Source organism: Thamnophis sirtalis, unplaced genomic scaffold (genome assembly GCF_051295495.1).
Source record: "Thamnophis sirtalis isolate CommonGarterSnake01/CBP01778 unplaced genomic scaffold, rThaSir2_p1.2 scaffold_2, whole genome shotgun sequence".
NCBI lineage: Eukaryota > Metazoa > Chordata > Lepidosauria > Squamata > Natricidae > Thamnophis > Thamnophis sirtalis.
This window is the reverse complement of record NW_028261382.1, coordinates 52,299,921-52,320,879: the sequence shown is the minus strand read 5'-3', so window position 1 is coordinate 52,320,879 and position 20,959 is coordinate 52,299,921. Positions and strand designations below refer to the sequence as shown.

General features: G+C 48.1%; 1 protein-coding gene across 1 annotated transcript in view; it reads right to left on the bottom strand.

Annotated features, from left to right (window-relative positions):
• Positions 1–20,706, bottom strand: part of HIP1R (huntingtin interacting protein 1 related) — a 62,287-nt gene extending 41,581 nt beyond the window's left edge. The window contains exons 1-3 of the mRNA XM_087705523.1: positions 20,551–20,706; positions 2,690–2,753; positions 179–321 (exon numbers count right to left, since the gene is read on the bottom strand). Coding sequence (XP_087561649.1) covers positions 179–321; positions 2,690–2,753; positions 20,551–20,643 — 300 coding nt within the window. The 5' untranslated portion in view covers positions 20,644–20,706. The remainder of the gene's footprint in view (positions 1–178; positions 322–2,689; positions 2,754–20,550) is intronic.
• Positions 20,707–20,959: the final 253 nt, after the last annotated feature.

Below are 20,959 nucleotides of genomic sequence, written 5' to 3'. Positions count from 1 at the left end.
TGATGGACTTGTGGGCGTGGGGGGCAAGGTTTTGAACTTTCAACTGGGTGGAAACCCAGGAAGCTTTCAGATTTGGGTATTCCACAGTTTGTGCCAACATGTCCCTCTTAATAAATTGGAACTTTGATGGAAGCTATGCCTTGGGCTCTGATTTAATTCTGGAACGCTGAACACTTACGTTAGGATGACCATCTCGGAGAACCTTATGAAGAACATGGCAGAATTTCCAGCTCAGGATGGCACTGCTGGGCAGAGGGAGGCCGATGGCATACGACCAGAAAGTAAATGCCCCTTTCTCGTGATGGGTCCCTAGAATAATTCCTTCGCAAGAGTTAAGGTTCATATTCAATTTGGAGCACCACATTTTTTGCTAAGATCAACCATCGGAAAGAATCCGAGAAAGAGATAAGTAGGTGAAGAAATGCTGCCTTATCAAGAAATAGGAAACTTCGATTTGAATGTTTTCTTCAGTACATGCTATATGCTTTACCTTACACCTGTACTCTCCGTTTTTCTGTTTCTCTGTGCCTGCCACCAAAAAGGATGAAGGGAACTCAAAAGCTGTCCGATTATAAGGGGAGGCCTGCAGCCATCTTTTCTTTTGGGCCTTTGGCCTGCCACCCTTTCCATTATTCTACTATGCCTTTTCTATTGCGGGAAAATGGGATTGTATGGAGTTAGATGATAGGTAGCCATAACGACATTCTTCCTAGAAAGCCAAGGTCATCCTTTGTCTCTGCACCTGGCTGGAACTGGATGGGTGGAAGCTGCCAGAGTGGCAGTGGGAAATTGGACCATGTGATGGACTTGTGGGTGTGGGGGGGCGAGATTTTGAACTTTCAACTGGGTGGGGAAAACCGGGACGCTTTCAGATTTGGTGTTTTCCCAGATGTGCCAACATGGCTCTCCGAATAAATTGGAACTTTGAGGAATGCTTTGCCTCGGACTCTGATTTAATTTTGGATGCTATTTGGAACCCTGACAGGAGGTGAATGATGTAGTAGGAAGGGAGAGAACAACAGGTGACCCTGAGCAGTGACAGGTAGATGAGACAGAGGGATGAGAACCTTAAACACTTAAGGAGCCACGAACCGGAAGCCCCCAATTCAGTTCTGGAGCTGACCAAAGTCCGGTTCCCCCCCACCATAGAGTCACCTCCTAGTGTGGCATCCTTTTTTCCTCTCCCAACCAGATGTCCGGTTCCCCCACCATAGAGTCACCTCCTAGTACGGCGTCCTTTCCCTCCTACCTCTCTTAACCGAAAGCCCCATCAATTGTAGAGCCAACCGGCAACATGGAGCCACAGCAGAGGGATGAAAGGGCCACATGCGGCTCCAGAGCCGCAAGTTTCTCACCCCTAATATAGAAAGATAGATAGATGGATAGAGATAGATGATCATCTGGGGGGGGGGCAGTTTGCAGACAGATAGATAATAGATAGATATAGATAGTTGATAGCTGGAGAGAGAGAGAGAGATGGGCAGAGAAAGAGAGTGGATAAATGGACAGAAGGACGGATGGATGGATGATGGGTGCGTAGGTATGCATGCTGATAGATGGAGAGAGACAGATGGGCAGAGAACGGGAATGAATAGATGGACAGAAGGATGGATGGACAAAGATGGATGGATAGGTGGATGGATGGATGGGTAAGTAGATATACATGCTGATAGATGGAGAGAGACAGATGGGCAGAGAAAGGGGATAATAGATGGACAGAAGGATGGATGGACAAAGATGAGCCGAGGTGGCGCAGTGGTTAGAGTGCAGCACTGCAGGCCACTTCAACTGACTGTTATCTGCAGTTCAGCGGCTCTAATCTCACCGGCTCAAGGTTGACTCAGCCTTCCATCCTTCCGAGGTGGGTGAAATGAGGACCCAGACTGTGTGGGCGATATGCTGACTCTGTAAACTGCTTAGAGAGGGCTGAAAGCCCTATGAAGCGGTATATAAGTCTAACTGCTATTGCTAAGATGGATGGATGGATGCATGGATGGATGGATGGATGGATGGGTGGGTGGGTGGGTAGGTAGGTAGGTAGGTAGGTAAGTAGATATTCATGCTGATAGATGGAGAGAGACAGATGGGCAGAGAAAGAGAACGGATGGATGAATGGACAGTTGTGATAGATGGATGGGAAGGTAGGAAGATATGTGTGTGTGTGTGTGTGTGTGTGTGTGTGTGTGTGTGTGTGTGTGTGTGTGTGTTGATAGAGAGAGAGATGGACAGAGAAAGATGGATGGATAGAAAAATGATGAGAAGATAGATAAACAGACAGACAGAGATGACGAGAGAGAGAGAGAGAAAGGAAGGAAGGAAGGAAGGAAGGAAGGAAGAAAGAAAGAAAGAAAGAAAGAAAGAAAGAAAGAAAGAAAGAAAGAAAGAAAGAAAGAAAGAAAGAAAGAAAGAAAGAAAGAGAAACCAGTTTGGTCCAGGAGTTAAGTTGCTGGGTAAAACCCGACTTTATTTCTATTTACCTTCTATTTACCTGAGACTGTTTCCATTTCTTGGCGTAAGCTCAACCTGTAGACTCTCGCAGGCAGAGACTTTCTCTTCCCCGCTTCTTTTTAATCACCATTTTGCAAACTGCCCTCCCAGAGGCCAACACCAGGGAATGAAAAAAACCCCAAAACTTCGGGCACATCAAGCGAGCAAGAGCCCCACCGGGTGAAAAGGCTGAAAAGGATACTCCGGGCGTGCTTCTCCTTCACGGGGACTTCCAAAGTGTTGATGGCTTTGCTAATGCTGATCGCCTGCCAGGGGAAAACGAGAGTTAAATGAAGCCGGGATTCCTTACAACACTTCCTTTACATTTCCTTCTATTTGTTTAGAATAGAACAGCAGAGTTGGAAGGGACCCTGGAGGTCTTCTAGTCCAACCCCCCTGCTCAAGCAGGAAACCCTACACCGTTCCAGACAAACGGATATCCAATCTCTTCTTAAAAAACATCCAGTGTTGGAGCATTTCACAACTTCTGGAGGCAAGTTGTTCCATTGATTAATTGTTTGGAAGTTTCTCCTCAGTTCTAAGTTGCTTCTCTCCTTGATTAGTTTCCACCCATTGCTTCTTGTTCTGCCTGAAGGAGCTTTGGAGAATAGCTTGACTCCCTCTTCTTTGGGGCAACCCCTGAGATATTGGAAGGCTGCTATCATGTCTCCCCTAGTCCTCCTTTTCATTAAACTAGAGATACCCAGTTCCTGCAACCGTTCATTTAGTGACAGGAATTTGGGCCTCAATGATCGTTGTAATGATTCACTTAGCGACAAGAATTTGGGCCTCATTAATCATCATAATGGTTCACTTAGTGACAGGAATTTGGGCCTCAATGATCATTGTAATGATTCACTTAGTGACAGGAATTTGGGCCTCAATAATCGTCATAATGATTCACTTAGTGACAGGAATTTGGGCCTCAATGATTGTCGTAAGGATTCACTTAGCGACAGGAATTTGGGCCTCAATGATCGTTGTAATGATTCACTTAGCGACAGGAACTTGGGCCTCAATGGTCGTAGTACAGGACGACCTGTATTATCATTTCCAAAAGGATGGGACTGCATTCCCGCAGAGTCCCGAGTACATTCACACATTCAATCAATGCCACCTGCAGGTTTTCACCCGGCCGCCCTGCAGCTCGGCTAGGAGGGTTAGCGGCTTCTACTGACCGGGAGACGCTGCGCTCCGTTCAAGGGGCAGCCCTGACCTCCTTTCGCACAGAGCCACCATTGTGGGTCCCTGCATTGAGATTCCACAAGTGCTCGGCGCCCAGCGGAACCGAGGAAGTCAAAGCCGCCTTTGAAGGACTTTTGGAACCTGATAAGCTTTTCAAGACAGCCGAAAAGGAAATTAAAAAAAATCCCTAATTTGCAAAATCCCAGGATTCGCTTCTGGCACACCTGGCTAGATTTCACCCCCAAAGGCTCGATGCAACATGGGATGCCTGAGGAACATCTGCACCTTACGGGGCACCTGATTTTTTTCCCCCCTTTCCGGGATTTTGGGATTTTCGTTTCATTTTCCAAGTTGCAATTCCCCAAGAGAGTTCGATTCGAGATAAGGATTCTGCGGCCGTGGTGAATTCCGGATCCCGGAGCGTTACCTGGTGCTCCGGGCGGGCTCCAGTACGCCCATACTGGGGCGCACCGCCTGCAACGAACCACTACTCGGCGGTTAGGTTGCTGTCTTAATTTAACAGAGTTGGATGGGACCTTGGAGGTCTTCTAGTCCAACCCCCTGCCTAGGCAGGAAACCCTACACTGCTTCAGACAAATGTCTATCCAACATCTTCTTAAAAACTTCCAGTGTTGGGGCATTCACAACTTCTGGAGGCAAATTCTGTTCCACTGATTCATTGTTCTCCCTGTCAGGAAATTCCTCCTCAGTTCTAAGTTGCTTCTCTCCTTGATTAGTTTCCACCCATTGCTTCTTGTTCTGCCCTCAGGTGCTTTGGAGAATAGCTTGACTCCCTCTTCTTTGGGGCAACCCCTGAGATGTTGGAAGACTGCTATCATGTCTCCCCTGGTCCTTCTTTTCATTAAAATAGACATACCCAGTTCTTCATATGTTTTAGCCTCCAGTCCCCTAATCCTCTTTGTTGCTCTTCTCTGCACTCTTTCTAGAGTCTCCACATCTTTTCTACATCAATACAATACAATACAATAGCAGAGTTGGAAGGGACCTTGGAGGTCTTCTAGTCCAACCCCCTGCCTAAGCAGGAAACCCTACACTGTTTCAGACAAATGGCTATCCAGCATCTTCTTAAAGATTTCCAGTGTTGGGGCATTCCCAACTTTTGGAGGCAACTTCTGTTCCACTGATTAATTGTTCTCAATGTTAAGAAATTTCTCCTTAGTTCTAAGTTGCTTCTCTCCTTGATTAGTTTCCACCCATTGCTTCTTGTTCTACCCCCAGATGCTTTGGAGAATAGCTTGACTCCCTCTTCTTTGGGGCAACCCCTGAGATATTGGAAGGCTGCTATCCTGTCTCCCCTGGTCCTTCTTTTCATTAAACCAGACATACATAGTTCCTGCAACCGTTCTTCCTATGTTTTAGCCTCCAGTCCCCTAATCCTCTTTGTTGCTCTTCTCTGCACTCTTTCCAGAGTCTCTGCATCTTTTTTCACATCGCCTACTGGCAGTTCTCAACCATTTGTGGAGCAATTGTTTGAACTTACAATGACAGCGAAAAAGATCGATTTCCTTGCATTCATGACTTGCACTCAAGAGAAATTGTGGATCCTGGCCCAGAGACCTTGAAAAAAGAAAAAAAACACACGTATTTGCCGGAAGAAATCCGATTCTCCCATTAAGGAGAAAATCATGGATAACTTTCTGTTATCATCTCACGAAGCCGTCACTTAAAGAGGATTTTGAAGAGGAGGAGGAGGAGGGGGCTCATCACCTCGGCCTGGGATGCTAAATACTTAATTAGGATTTTTTGCTGAGCTCGGAGGAGAAAAGGTTTTTTTCTAGCAAGGCTGCTAACTCATCAGATGCATGAAGGGGGAAAAGAGGAGACATCTCAGCCATGTTCTCAAGGCTGGGTCGTATTTCACGCCATGCGCGAAAACTCTGTGGGTTTGTCGGCTTTGGGAAATCGCCGTTTCTTTTCTCCTCCTGCAGTTTCTAGGAATGGCAACCGAGTGGGCGAATCCAGGAAAAAAACCCGGGGAGGCCTCCCTCGGGATTCTCATGTGCGGAGCAATGCGCGCCGGTTGTTCCAGCCAGTTGTGCAATTTTTGAAACCAGCTGACGTAAAGCAGGCCAGGTGAAATGCGCACAGCGGTGTGGTTAGCAAGTGGGTGGGTGGCACACCCTCGTAAGCATCCATCCACATTCTTGGCGTGCCACTGTTTGCACATGGAAACGATGATCCTCGTGCAAAGCACGGGAGAAACACTTTTAGTGTTAAAACACGGGGAGTTGGAGAAAACTTTCTCAATCCAGCTTCCTTAGTGAAGCTCTCTGAAATGGTATAGGTATTATAAGGTGTCTTGCTTGAGCAAGGGGTTGGACTAGAAGACCTCCAGGGTCCCTTCCAGCTCTGTGATTCTGAAATGGCACAGGGCCTCCTCCTTGAGCAGGGGGTTGGACTAGAAGACCTCCAAGGTCCCTTCCAGCTCCGTGATTCTGAACGGCACAGGGCCTCCTGCTTGACAATGGGGTTGGACTAGAAGACCTCCAAGGTCCCTTCCAGCTCTGTGATTCTGAAACGGCACAGGGCCTCCTGCTTGAGCAGGGGGTTGGACTAGAAGACCTCCAAGGTCCCTTCCAGCTCCGTGATTCTGAAACGGCACAGGGCCTCCTGCTTGAGCAGGGGGTTGGACTAGAAGACCTCCAAGGTCCCTTCCAGCTCTGTGATTCCGAAATGGCACAGGGCCTCCTGCTTGAGCAGGGGGTTGGACTAGAAAGACCTCCAAGGTCCCTTCCAGCTCCGTGATTCTGAAATGGCACAGGGCCTCCTGCTTGAGCAGGGGGTTGGACTAGAAGACCTCCAGGGTCCCTTCCAGCTCTGTGATTCTGAAATGGCACAGGGCCTCCTGCTTGAGCAGGGGGCTGGACTAGAAGACCTCCAAGGTCCCTTCCAGCTCTGTGATTCTGAAATGGCACAGGGCCTCCTCCTTGAGCAGGGGGTTTGGACTAGAAGACCTCCAAGGTCCCTTCCAGCTCTGTGATTCTGAAACGGCACAGGGCCTCCTGCTTGAGCAGGGGGTTGGACTAGAAGACCTCCAAGGTCCCTTCCAGCTCTGTGATTCTGTGATTCTGAAACGGCACAGGGCCTCCTGCTTGACAATGGGGTTGGACTAGAAGACCTCCAAGGTCCCTTCCAGCTCCCTGATTCTGAAATGGCACAGGGCCTCCTGCTTGAGCAGGGGGTTGGACTAGAAGACCTCCAAGGTCCCTTCCAGCTCTGTGATTCTGAAACGGCACAAGGCCTCCTGCTTGAGCAGGGGGTTGGACTAGAAGACCTCCAGGGTCCCTTCCAGCTCCGTGATTCCGAAATGGCATGCACTCAAGGCACCTATTATTATTGCTATTATTATTGTGAGTCAGCGGGCGGAGGCTAGTTTCTCTTTCACCATATACTGTGTGTATTAAAACCAGGTGAATTCAGCGACCGGGTGAAGGATCTTGGAGGATGATTCACGGGAGAGCCACGGATAAAGGTTACGTGCCATGTGGAATGTGTTTGATCTTCAGTATCCTTGCTTAATCGGTTGACCGAGATAGCAGAGAACAATAGGTCAATGCGCTCCGAGGCTTAGCCAGGGCAGCGTGCCAGCAGCCAAGCACAATGTTCCCGGCGGATGAAGCCTTGGAGAGGTCCTACATCGGGAGAAGCTCTCTTGGCGTCCTCCAGTTCCGCTGACCTTCCATCCCACCTCCGTCAGCCCCCCAAAAGATGGAGAGAAGGGATATTTCAAGCACCTGGAAGATCGTCGTCCCATCCATCTAGAGACGCACAAATCCTTTGCCACTAGTCCAATGAACCACCTCTTTGCAGAAGGACCTGTTCAACGGTCCACGAAATGGGACCGCAGCTCACCCGTGACCCGTCAAAACCGCGGTCCACTAAAGCGCGCCCGATCGAAGCGCGTACGTGACGTCATCAGCAGCGCGACAAATAAATTAAAAATAAATTAAATTAAAATTAAATTAAATTAAAGCAAGCCGATTCACATAAAGGTAAGGGTTAAGTTTAGGGTTAGGGTTAGGGTTAGGTTAAGGGTTAGGGTTAGGTTTAGGGTTACGTTAAGCGTTAGGGTTACGTTAAGCGTTAGGGTAGGTTTAGGGTTAGGTTAAGGGTTAGAGTTAGGTTTAGCGTTAGGTTAAGGGTTAGGCTTAGGGTTAGGTTAAGGGTAAGGTTTAGGGTTAGGTTTAGGGTTAGGTTAAGGGTTAGCGTTAGGTTTAGCGTTAGGTTAAGGTTTAGGTTTAGGGTTAGGTTAAGGTTAGGCTTAGGGTTAGGTTTAGGGTTAGGTTAAGGGTTAGGTTTAGGGTTAGGTTAAGGGTTAGGCTTAGGGTTAGGTTTAGGGTTAGGTTTGGGGGGGTTAGGGTAAGGTTTTCGCGTTAATTTTAAATTTACCGCTCACAGCGTGCCGTTTTCGTCGCGCTGTGATGACGTCACGTATGCGCTTTCGTCGAGCGCGCTTTAGTCTACCGCGGATTTGTGGTGGAACCAGCTCACCCACTTCTCAAATTGGCCAAACCCAATGGCTCAGAGGTGAACTATGGAGCCTTGATGCTCTCGGCACATGGCTTGTCTTCATGCAGGGTGTTTTGTTACCCAACTGCCGTGTTTCCCCAGAAATAAGACAGGGTTCTTATTTTCTTTGACCCCCGAAATAAGCACCTGGGCTAATTTCGGGGGAGGGTCTTATTATTTTTGAGGTGCAGGAGGAGGAGGCGAGCGGGTCACCTCATGGCTGCTGCTGTGTTGCAATATTTTTGGGGAGGGCTGATTTTGGAGCTTTGTGCTCAAAAGCCCCGATTGGGCTTATTATCTGGGGAGGTCTTATTTTCGGGAAAACCGTGTCTGTCTGTCTGTCTGCCTATCTATCTATCTATCATCTATCTATCTATCTATCTATCTACCTACCTATCTATCTGCCATCTCTTTATCTCTATCAATCTATCCATCATCTATATATATTTCTATATCCATCTGTCTGTCTGTCTGTCATCTATCTATCTATCTATCTATCTATCTATCTATCTATCTAGTCTTTATCTCTATCCATCATCTATATTTATTTCTATATCCGTCTGTCTGTCTGTCTGTCTACCTATCTATCTATCTATCAATCATCTATCTATCATCTATCTATCTGTCATCTCTTTAGCTCTATCAATCTATCCATCATCTATATTTATTTCTATAGCCATCCATCTGTCTGTCTATCATCTATCTATCTATCTCTCTATCTCTCTCTCTCTATCTATCTATCTATCTATCTATCTATCTATCTATCTATCTATCTATTATCTATCTATCTATCTATCTATCTATCTATCATCTATCTGTCATCTCTTTATCTCTATTAATCTATCCATCATCTATATTTATTTCTATATCCGTCTGTCTGTCTGTCTATCTGTCATCTCTTTATCTCTATCCATCTATCCATCATCTATATTTATTTCTATATCCATCCATCTGTCTGTCTGTCTATCATCCATCCATCCATCCATCCATCCATCCATCTATCTATCTATCTATCTATCATCTATCTATCTATCATCTGTCATCTCTTTATCTCTATCAATCTATCCATCTATATTTTTTCTATATCCGTCTGTCTGTCTGTCTGTCATCTCTTTATCTCTATCAATCTATCCATCATCTATATTTATTTCTACATCAGTGTTAGAAGGTTTGCAGAGAGGAGGAATGGGAGGAGGAGGAGGAAGAAGATGGGATCCTTTGTCCTCCCTGAGCTTGGTGGGTGTTTTTGCAGCGTTTCATTACCCAACTAGGTAACATCATCAGCGCTAGAAAGGAGTGGTGTTTGCTTTCTGTTTATACACCGTGTTTCCCCGGAAAATAAGACAGGGTCTTATTTTCTTTCCCCCCCCACCCCGAAATAAACACTTGGCCTTATTTTCGGGGTGGTCTTATTATTTTTGAGGTGCAGGAGGAGACGGCGAGCGGGGTCACCTCATGGCTGCTGCTGTGTTGCAATATTTCCGGGGAGGGTTCTTATTTTAGCGCATGCACTCAAAAGCTCCGATTGGGATTATTATCCGGGGGGGTGTCTTATTTGGGGAAACAGGGGGGGTACCACTAGTTTGCCATGTGAGCGTGTTATTTTCTTGACGGTCCCTTGATTAGGCTGTTGTTCCCTTTTCCAAATTTGGTAACTCCTTGATTGGAGTTATTGTTGAACCGTGCGATTGTTGCTTCTAGTATCACGCTTGGAGACCCGGACACACCCCATAGGAGCCGAGGTGGCGCAGTGGTTAAATGCATCACTGCAGGCTACTTCAGCTGACTGCAGTTCTGCAGTTCGGCTGTTCAAATCTCACCGGCTCAGGGTTGACTCAGCCTTCCATCCTCTCCGAGGTGGGTAAAATGAGGACCCGGACTGTTGGGGGCGATATGCTGACTCTGTAAACCGCTTAGAGAGGGCTGAAAGCCCTATGAAGCGGTATATAAGTCTAACTGCTATTACAATTTCCAAATCTGAGCACCTTCCGCCAAACAGGCTCTTCATGCCAGCTTCCCAAGCGCCCACCGAAAGGCTCTTCCGAAAGGACCCAGGAGGAGAAAAGGGGAAGCGAGATGAAGTCACCGGAGGGACCTTCAGCTTCGTCCTTAGAAGACGAACTTGTCTTTCTAGTTTCGACACCGCGGCTTCCTTGTTGTGAAAGCCTCGTTTCCGTCACCGGTGATCTCATTTCCCCTCCGGCACCTGATTCTTCAGCCGCGGGAGGAGGAGGAAGGAACACGACACCAACGTATTGGTTGTCAGCTTCCCGTTCATTTGACCTCGGGTGAGCCAAATCGCCCCGAAAACATCTCAGGAGAGCTTGTCATTCCAATCGAAGCCAATACAATACAATGCAATAGCAGAGTTGGAAGGGACCTTGGAGGTCTTCTAGTCCAACCCCCTGCCTAGGCAGGAAACCCTACACCACTTCAGACAAAATGGCTATCCAACATCTTCTTAAAGACTTCCAGTGTTGGGGCATTTACAACTTCTGGAGGAAACTTCTGTTCCACTGATTGTTACAGAATAAGAAGAGTTGGAAGGGACCTTGGAGGTCTTCTAGTCCAACCCCCTGCCTAGGCAGGAAACCCTACACCGTTTCAGACAAATGGCTATCCAGCATCTTCTTAAAGACTTCCAGTGTTGGGGCATTCACAAATTCTGGAGGCAACTTCTGTTCCACTGATTAATTGTTCTCCCTGTCAGGGAAATTCCTCCTCAGTTCTAAGTTGCTTCTCTCCTTGATTAGTTTCCACCCATTGCTTCTTGTCCTGGTGCTTTGGAGAACAGCTTGACTCCCTCTTCTTTTGGGGCAACCCCTGAGATATTGGAAGGCTGCTATCATGTCTCCCCCCTGGTCCTTCTTTTCATTAAACCCATTTCCTGCAACCGTTCTTCATATGTTTCAGCCTCCAGTCCCCTAATCCTCTTTCTTGCTCTTCTCTGCACTCTTTCTAGAGTCTCCACATCTTTTCTACATCGTGGCGACCAAAACTGAATGCCGTATTCCAGTGTGGCCTTCCCAAGGCCTTATAAAGTGGTATTAATACTTCACGTGATCTTGATTCTATCCCTCAAATACTGGAAGACTGCTATCATGTCTCCCCTAGTCCTTCTTTTCATTAAACCCATTTCCTGCAACCGTTCTTCATATTTTTCAGTCTCCAGTCCCCTAATCCTCTTTGTTGCTCTTCTCTGCACTCTTTCCAGAGTCTCCACATCTTTTTCTACATCGTGGCGACGAAAACCGAATGCCGCATTCCACGCGTGTCCTTATTACCAAGGCTTTATAAAATGCTATTAACACTTCAAGTCGTGATCCCATTGAAGGACATCTGGCAGCCGTCTCTCTGCCAACAGCTGGCATGCCTTTCCGGGACACCCATGGCGGGCAGAGAACAGGAATGCAAGGATGCATTCCTGGGTGTGCTGCGAAGGTCTTCCCACACAGATCCAGCTGGGAGTTACCAAGAAGGTGGAGGAGCATCCTCTCCCTTGGCTGTGTTGTTCCCCTTGGAAAAGCAATTAAGAGGAGATGACTCAACCTCCAATTTACAGACAATGATGTCCGGGCCGAACAAAGCTTATCTCAAGTTTCCATTTCAAAAGAGGCCCAGATGGGAAGCGAACAAGCCAGCATTCTTGGCAGGCACCAGTAGAGAAGGAGGGAGAGGGAGGGATGTCCACGCAGGGAGCTCGCATTTATGTCAAGAGAAGGAGAGCCAGAATGAATTCAACCCACACAGGATGGAAGGGCGGGGGGCTTCATCGGATGTGTGTTCTTTGCGACGGTTAGAGAGGGAAAAAATCGTAGAACGACAAACGACAAAGTTGGAAGGGTTCCTTTGGAGGACATCTAGTCTGGTTCCACCACAAAACCGCAGACGACAAAATCGCGGTCGAACAAAATCGCGTATGTGACGTCATCACGGCGCGACGAAAAAGATCGAAAAATGTAAAAATAAAGCGAAAACCTTACCCTAACCCCCCCAAACCTAACCCTAAACCTAACCCTAAACCTAACCCTTAACCTAACCTAAACCTAACCCTAAACCTAACCCTTAACCTAACGAAAAACCTAACCCTAACCCTTTAACCTAACCCTAACCCTAATCCTTAACCTAACCCTTGAGCCAAGGTGGCGCAGTGGTTAAATGCAGCACTGCAGGCTACTGCTAGATCAGCAGTTCAGCGGTTCAAATCTCACCGGCTCAGGGTTGACTCAGCCTTCCATCCTTCCGAGGTGGGTAAAATGAGGACCCAGATTGTTGGGGGCAATATGCTGACTCTCTGTAAACCGCTTAGAGAGGCCTGAAAGGCCTATGAAGCGGTATATAAGTCTACTGCTATTGCTATTTAAAAAAAAAAAAACCCTTACCTTTATGTGAATCGGCTTGCTGTAATTTAATTTTTATTTCAATTTTTCGATCTTTTTCGTCGCGTTGTGATGACGTCACATACGCGATTTCGTCGACTGCGCTTTTGTGGGAACGCGGTTTTGACGGGGTCACGATCTAGTCCACCTCCCAGGAAACCTTACAGGACCAGATCCTCAGAGGGGGGGGGGACATTTGAGGTGCAACAACTCAAGAATTCCCTCCTGGATAAAACTGTGGGCCGAAGAAGGAAGCACAGGTGGACCTCAACCAAAAAGGGAGCCCAACATCTCTGCCGCTAAGAGGAACAGCTGTTAAGCTTTGCTTGTTTAACGACCTTCCTGCCGGTTATGTAGGGAATGATGGGATTCTCCTTTCAATTATGGAACTTTCTTCCTCCATGGACCTTCTCCAACGCTGGAGAGGACACCTAGAGTTTGGGCCGGACCCATCTACCTGAGGGTATCCTGGCCACAAGTCCAACCTCCCAAGTTTCCATATCTTCCAAATCATCTTTTCTTTCTTTGTTCCTTCTGCTTCTCTCCTCCTTTCAATGGTTTTGATCCTCTGGAGAGGAAACCACGTGTTGAGGGGGTTTTTTATGTGTATTAAAGTTTTTTTTTATTTTTTCATTTTCATAACATATAATCTCACATGTTATATGTTTATTAATAGCCAACATGGTACGGTATTATTAAATGTTGACATCAATTTCATCTTACCATCAAACTCAAAAAAAACAATTATTGGCTCTTCTGCTCTCCATACATCATATTTGTACCTTATCCATCATTTTCTTCTCCTTCTCCTCCTCTCTTCTTTCCTTACCTCTGTCCTTCTCCCCTCTCCCGTTTCCACTCCTCCTTTCTCTCCTCCTCTTCCCCCTCCTCTTCCCCTATCTCTCTCTTTTTTCCTTACCTCTCTCCTTCTCCCTCTCTCCCCTTTCCACTCCTCCTTCCTCTCCTCCTCTTCCCCTCCTCTTTCCTCTCCTCCTCTTCTCCTCTCTCCTATCCTTCTCTTCTTTCCTTACCTCTCCTCCTCCTCTCTCCTTTCCACTCTTCCTTTCTCTCCTCCTCTTCCCCCTTCTCTCCCCTATCCCTCTTCTTTCCTTACCTCTCTCCTTCTCTCTCCCCGTTTCCACTCCTCCTTTCTCTCCTCCTCTTCCCCCTTCTCTTCTATCCCTCTCTTCTTTCCTTACCTCTCTCCTTCTCCTCTCTCCCGTTTCCACTCCTCCTTTCTCTCCTCCTCTTCCCCCTTCTCTTCTATCCCTCTCTTCTTTCCTTACCTCTCTCCTTCTCCTCTCTCCCCCTTTCCACTCCTCCTTCCTCTCCTCCTCTTCCCCCTCCTCTCTCCTATCCTTCTCTTCTTTCCTTACCTCTCTCCTTTCCACTCTTCCTTTCTCTCCTCCTCTTCCCCCTTCTCTCCCCTATCCCTCTTCTTTCCTTACCTCTCTCCTTCTCCTGTCTCCCCTTTCCACTCCTCCTTTCTCTCCTCTTCTCCCTCCTCTCCTTCTCTTCTTTCCTTACCTCTCTCCTTCTCCTCTCTCCCCTTTCCACTCCTCCTTTCTCTCCTCCTCTTCCCCCCTGCCCTCTCTCCTATCCCTCTCTTCTTCCTTACCTCTCTCCTCTACTTCACACTCTTCATCTCATTTACTTGGTGTATTTCAGCTTCTGAGCAAGCTCCGTTTTATGTTGCTGGTATTTATAATTCCTGTTCAGTATACATATTTAATTTTTGACATATATCTTCCTCCTCCTTTCTTTTTTAAAGAAATAGAACGAAAAAAAGTATACATATTTAGTCATTGTGCTTTTAAACCCTCCAATGGCTGTGAGAAGGGTGTCGTTGAAGTGTGGGGGGGGATGGAGAGAGAGTTGCATCACACCTTATCCAAGCAGGGCTCCAAATCTTTCCTAGCTACGAGATAACACACCAGCTATCTCGGGTCAGAGGCAATATATAAAGTTAATCATTAATTCCAGAAGCACTTTTTATAATATACCTGGGTGTGTGTGTGTGTGTGGAGCCCAGCTAGGTTTCTCCTCGGTAGTGATCTGAAAAGGATCCCCCTTTTTTGGGGGGGCATGACCAAAGGTAGATTTCCAGCAGTCGGTCTAGGATCCCAAGAATCTTGCCCTCCGTTTCCATGCCAAGATCCTTTTAGGCTGATCGACACTTTGCATCTTAGACTAACTGGAGAGCAACATGTCTGAAATGGTATTATAGTCTCCTGCTTGAGCTTGAGGGTTGGACTAGAAGACCTCTGGGGTACCTTCTGACCCCGAGATTCTATGTTGAATTAGCCCTCGGAAAAGGTTTGCAGGAGAGAGACGGCCTCTGGGATGAGTTAGCTCCTTATTAGGGATGATACGAGAGCAATTTTCCAAATATCTGAATGGCTGCCACCGAGAGGAGGGGGGGGGGGTCAATTCATTCTCCAAGTCAGAACAAGAAGCAACGGGTGGAAACTTATCAAGGAGAGAAGGAACCAGGAATTATGCAGAATCTTCCTAACAGGGAGGAGAATTAACCCGTGGAACAACTTGCCACCAGAAGTTGCGGGGGGCTTCATCACTGGAGGTTTTTAAGAATACGCGCAATGAACGCTTGTGTTGCTGCAGAGAGTCTCCCCCTTTGGGGTCTTTTGTGGGGGTCGGAGGGGGGCAGAAATTCCCACTTGGGGTCTGCTTCGGCCTCCTGGTGGGGGGCTTTGGGCGAAGGCTGGAGGGAAGAGCCGCTGGTGGGGAAGAGAGCCGGAGGGCCTCGTTTCAGAGGGACCTGGCATCCTGGCCTGGAACTGGCTGACCATCTCAGCCCGCTGAGCCTCCAAAGTACCCAGCCTTGCACTCCCGCAGGTCTTCCCTCTGCTTGGAAAAACCATGCTCCTAGTCTCAGTGAGGAGCATCTGCTGAGCTTCCTTCTCGGTCAGATCTAATTTGAACTGAACTCTTTCTCCTGGGGGCTGCTTAGCTCCAGCAACTGCTTCCTGTTGGGGGCCCTAAGGAGCCCAAGAAGTGGTGGGTAGAGGCTGGTGACGCACCCCTCGACGTGAGTGACATCGAGTTGGCCACGCCCACCCAGTCACATGCCACCTAGCCACGCCCACCCCGCCGGTTGTTAGGCAGATCCTATTAGTGGTCCTCTGGATTTAAAATTATGAATTTAGTAGTCTCTGAGGTCCGAAAAGTTGGTGAATGCTTGATTAGATGACCTCCAAGGTCCCGTCCATCTCTATTCTGATTGAAGGCTACGAGCATCAAGCTGAGCTCTTTGAAAAAGACAAAAAATTGATCGAAAATCCGTGTATTCTCGGTGACTTCAAAGGGTTCCTGGGAGACTTCATGGCTTTCTCCTTCACCAGGGGTTATAAAACTATCTTGAAGAGGTGTTTATACATGAGATAATTGCAGGACCGAGGGAGATGGCGAAGTTGCTGAAACAATTAACAGTAGGACCACAACCCAAAATTTCTGCGGCTCAGCCAGACCATTATCACCCCAATAACTCTCACACGTCAGTTAAAGTGCCCCGATAAAGGTTTAGCTTGCCTACCAAAACTTAATAATTTGATAAAGAGATCCACAAGACAGCTTAAGCTACGCAGACTGTCACTGGGATATTCTGTTAAGACCGACGTCCTTCTTACCTACATTTTGCAAAGGTACCCCAGAAAGATTGGAAGGAGCTTTCTAGCTAACGAAACATCTCTTAGGATGTAAAGCTGTGATGTAGAAAAGATGTGGAGACTCTAGAAAGAGTGCAGAGAAGAGCAACAAAGAGGATTAGGGGACTGGAGGCTAAAATATATCAAGAACGGTTGCAGGAACTGGGTATGTCTAGTTTAATGAAAAGGAGGACCAGGGGAGACATGATAGCATCTTCCAATATCTCAGGGGTTGCCACCAAGAAGAGGGAGTCAAGCTATTCTCCAAAGCACCTGAGGGCAGGACAAGAAGCAATGGGTGGAAACTAACCAAGGAGAGGAAGCAACTTAGAACCAAGAAGAGATTTCCTGACAGTGAGAACAATTAATCAGTGGAATAGAAGTTGCCTCCAGAAGTTGTGAATGCCCCAACACTGGACGTTTTTAATAAGATGTTGGATAGCCATTTGTCTGAAGTGGTGTAGAGTTTCCTGCCTGACTAAGGGGTTGGACTAGAAGACCTCCAAGGTCCCTTCCAACTTTGCTATTCTATTCTATTGTGCTGCAAGGGAAACCTATTTGCAGGAGCAATCTGCATTGCACAGTCATAAATTTCAGCCCGGGTTATTACGAGGCCAACATTGTTTTAATAATAATAATAATTATCATCACACAATTCATACCGGAAGACAAACACGAACAGCAACTGCCAACTTCGGAGTAATGTAAACAAAACTATTTTTTCGTCCTTGCTTTACTCAAGGACAATCACCTACGCACGAAATCTAGATTTTGCTTACTTGTGGGAAAGGGACAGCCAAATTTGGGGGGTGGGGTGGGAAAATCAAGCTATCAGCTTCGAAGAATTGAAATTAAAATTGTGTTTTTGTGTGTGTGTGTGTTATTCAAACAGCCTGCCTGATCAAAACCCTGAAATGGATTTGTGTTCTGTTTTTACGACTCCAAGCCTTGGCAGATGCCAAACTGGATTTGCTAGAATAACTAGGTGTGTGTGTGTGTGTGTGTGTGAGGGGGGGGGGGGAGATCCTAAAGTTTGTTGTGTGTTTAAGTTTGTCGGAAGGAACCCAAAGTGCTTTTGAGAAAGAGTCTGAGAATGGAACTTAGAAAGAAAGTTTGCCAATTCACTTGAAGATGGATTTTTTTTTAAAAAAAATGGGAGTTTGTGTCTCCGGATAAAAATTCAAGGCCGTGTCACCTGCAATTAGCACAAAGGTGTTCAGCCACGAAAGAGGATGGCCAACTTCCTGGTTCTCTCCAAGGGCCATCTTAGGCACTAAATATTATATTGTAAATCAGTTTTAAAAACTCCCACCGTTTTAAACACCCTCCTCTGTCCCTAGGGCGGCTTTGGGACATTTTGAATAATGGGAAAGAATTCTGCACATGGTAAAAGAATCATTTGACTTCACGTGATTTCCTAACTCCTTCGTTGAGAAAAATCAAGACACCGCTAGTTTAAAACTCGGGAGGAATAATCCAGTCTCTACGTTGAACGGGAAAAGAAAAAATAAACAAATACACCATTGAATTTCCATTGAATCCACCCTAAAATAAAAAGGGAAATATTTCCTAGTGGCACAGAAATGTTTTGTACTCTCTGCTGGCTTCAACAGCTGCTGTGGGCAAGGAAAGCTATGAAAACTGGATTCGTGATCATCTAAAGAGCAACAAATTCCTATGAAAAAGATGATTTAAGATATGCAATAGTCCCAAAAAAGGCAAGGAAAAAATAGATGACATCACAAATGATTGCATCAATTAGGAATACGCTCAATTTTTGCTTCCCCAAATATATACAGAGGAGATAGTTATGTTATAGAAGTGGGTTTTTTCTCAATATAAATAAACTTCTATCTATCTATCTATCAATCATGGCTGCTTGAAAACGGGAGGACTTCAACTCCCAGAATCCCCCAGCCTGAGGAATTCTGGGAGTTGAAGTCCAACTATCTTCGAGCAGCCACGGTTGAGAAACACGGTTGACAGATCGAGAAAATACACCAAATTTCAACAAAGACAAATCCTGTCGTGGCCGGAACTTGGCAACCGCGACGGCAATCACTCTTAAGCATGTGCAGAGTGCGTTCCCTTCGTCACCCCTGAATCGCAACTCGAATCTCAAACACATCCCAGCAGAAAAAAATGAAAATAAAATCTTAATTTGTATCCTTTGCTAGCCCCATCCTGAAGCTATTCATGCCTATGCAGAAACCTGGGGGTAGCAACCCCAAAAACGATCAATAAGCTTGCAAAGATTGACAGGAAGCCTCTGATATTTCGGGCCTTTTCCCGAGCAAAGGATCCAAATCCATATCCAAAATATTCAGGAAGAAAAAGTGGAGCCAGCAGAGTTGAACGACCCAAAACAAAGGCATTGTGCGGAAGCTGTGAGATTTATTCCTCCACGCCCACCCACCGGTCAGCCAGAGGGAGACATATTTTGCGTGCGCTGGAGCAATATGCACATATATGGAGAGCACCCTCGGATAACCAACATTTTAAGATATATATATATATATATTTGCACAACTGAACTCCTCAATCTAGCAGCCTTCCCTGAAATATCAAGCGATTTATGGGTTTTTAAAAATGCATCGCACATCCAGGCAGCTGGGCAGAGACGCCGAGACGTTTTAAAAAAATAGAAATAAAATATTCAGAAATAAGACCCCAGCTCCCTAAACGGTTCCTTTTCTGACCAAAGGCCTCCTCCGGTGGTGCTCGCATCCCCAGCTGCAGAAGTTGCAGCTGGCCAGGCAGCGGTGCTGATATTTCCCCCCCAAAAAAAATTGGGGAGGGGGGAGAAGAGAGACCACTCCCACCCTTTTAGATTGGAGCCCCCTCCCGCTTTCAAAGCAGCCCTCCCCAGGGGTCCAAAGATGCCAGACGAGACGGGAGACAGCCGGAAGTTTGCAAATAATGAAAGGCAGCAGAATTAAAACTCAGAAATAACCATTGCATCGTTGCAATATTCATAATAATAATTAACTTGGAATGTATGGGGTGGTTGGGAGCCTGGGGAGGTTTGGGTGTTTATTTCGGCTGCCCGCGGGGCTTTTTAAGGTCTGACCTCCCCCCCCCACAAAAAAAGACCCCCTTTCCCACCCTCAAGGGAGAAAGGGCCTTTAAGGCATTCATCCTGATTTCCTTCCTCCTCCTCCTCCTCGCCCCCCCACATCCCCACCCTCCATTGCCTTCCTTCTGGGTTCTGTTTCCTTTGAAGTAAGGTGGCCCCCTCCCCAGATAAACTGCATGAGATGATGGGTGGGGGGGACGACGACAGGGGAGAAATCGGATGCATTACGGAAGGGGGGGTAAGATGCTCCAGGCAAGGAGAAGACCATGCAGAGGGATGGGGTGGGGGGACGCAGATGCACTTGGTAACCCCCCCTCTTTTATGGAGGGGTGGGGGCGCTGATCCATCTGCGGGGGTCTGCACAATGAATGTGCCCTCCCCCTCTTTACAACCTGACAGCCCCTAGGAAACCTCGACCCCCACCACCCCAGGGCCTCCTCACCCTGCCTGCCCTCCACCCTTGGGGGGGGGGCAAGAAATGATAGACCCCCTCCTTTATGGGGAGGGGGCGCTGGTTGGTCTGCGAGGTCCCTACGATGAATGAGCACCCCTTTTTGTAACCTGACAGGCCCTGGATCTTCACCCTGCCTCCCCCCCCCCCATGCGAGGGGTGTGTGCAGAGGTAGATCCCCCTCAATTTTTCTGGGGAGGGGGACCCCCCCCCTCTTCACCCTGCCTGCCCCTTCATCCATGGGGAGAGGGGAGGGGGCGCAAGATACATCTGGCAGAGCTCTCCTTTATGGGGAGGGGGCACTGATCTGCCTGCGGGGTCCCCACGAGGCGAGGGTTGGGGTGCAGATTCGTTTGGTCGATCCCCCACCCCTTTTATGGGGAGGGGGCGCCAATGCGTCTGGATTACCCCCCCCACGTCGCATGGGGATTTGGGGGGGGGGCAGGCAGGTTAAGGGTCTAAGTTTCCAGGGAAGGGTTGCAAAAGGGGGGTGGGCTCACTCAGGGTGGGGACAGATCGGAACCCCCTCCCCATAGAGGAGGGAGGGGGGGTTACCAAATGTATCTCGGGGCCCCCTCCCCATAAAAGAGGAGGGGAAGGGGGGCTGGGGAGGGGGGGCAGGCAAGGTGAGGAGGAGGGGGGCAGATGCATCAGCGCCCCCTCCCCATAAAAGAGGAGAGGGGGGAATCCCCCGATGAGCGAGCCCCCTCCCCACTTTGCAGCCCCCCCCTTACCGGGAAGACGGGGAAACCTTTCCCCCCCCCCAAAAAGCCTTGCCTGGTTCTTGTCGAACTGCTCCCGCTCCGCCTCCAGGCTGTGCCCGACGCGGCGGCTCAGCACGCGCGCCGGGACGTTCTTGATGGTGTTCATGGCCCCCGCGGACGCCCGCCCGGCCGCCTGCTTAGCTCCGCCGCTCCGGCTTCCTCTCCGGCCGCAGCCGCGCCTGCCAGGGAGCCCTCCCGCGGGGCGTGGCCAGGGTGGTGGCCACGCCCGCCACACGCCGGCCACCAATCGGGCGGCCGCCGGGAAACCGCGCCTCCCCCTCCCCACGCGCGCGGGCAGCCAATCCGCGCCCGCTCGGCTGCCACGCCCCGGCCACGCCCCCACGGGACACAGAGACACACTCCTTCCTCCTCTCTCTCCTTCCCTCTTTCTCTCCCTCTCTCTTCCTTTCTCTCTTTCTCTC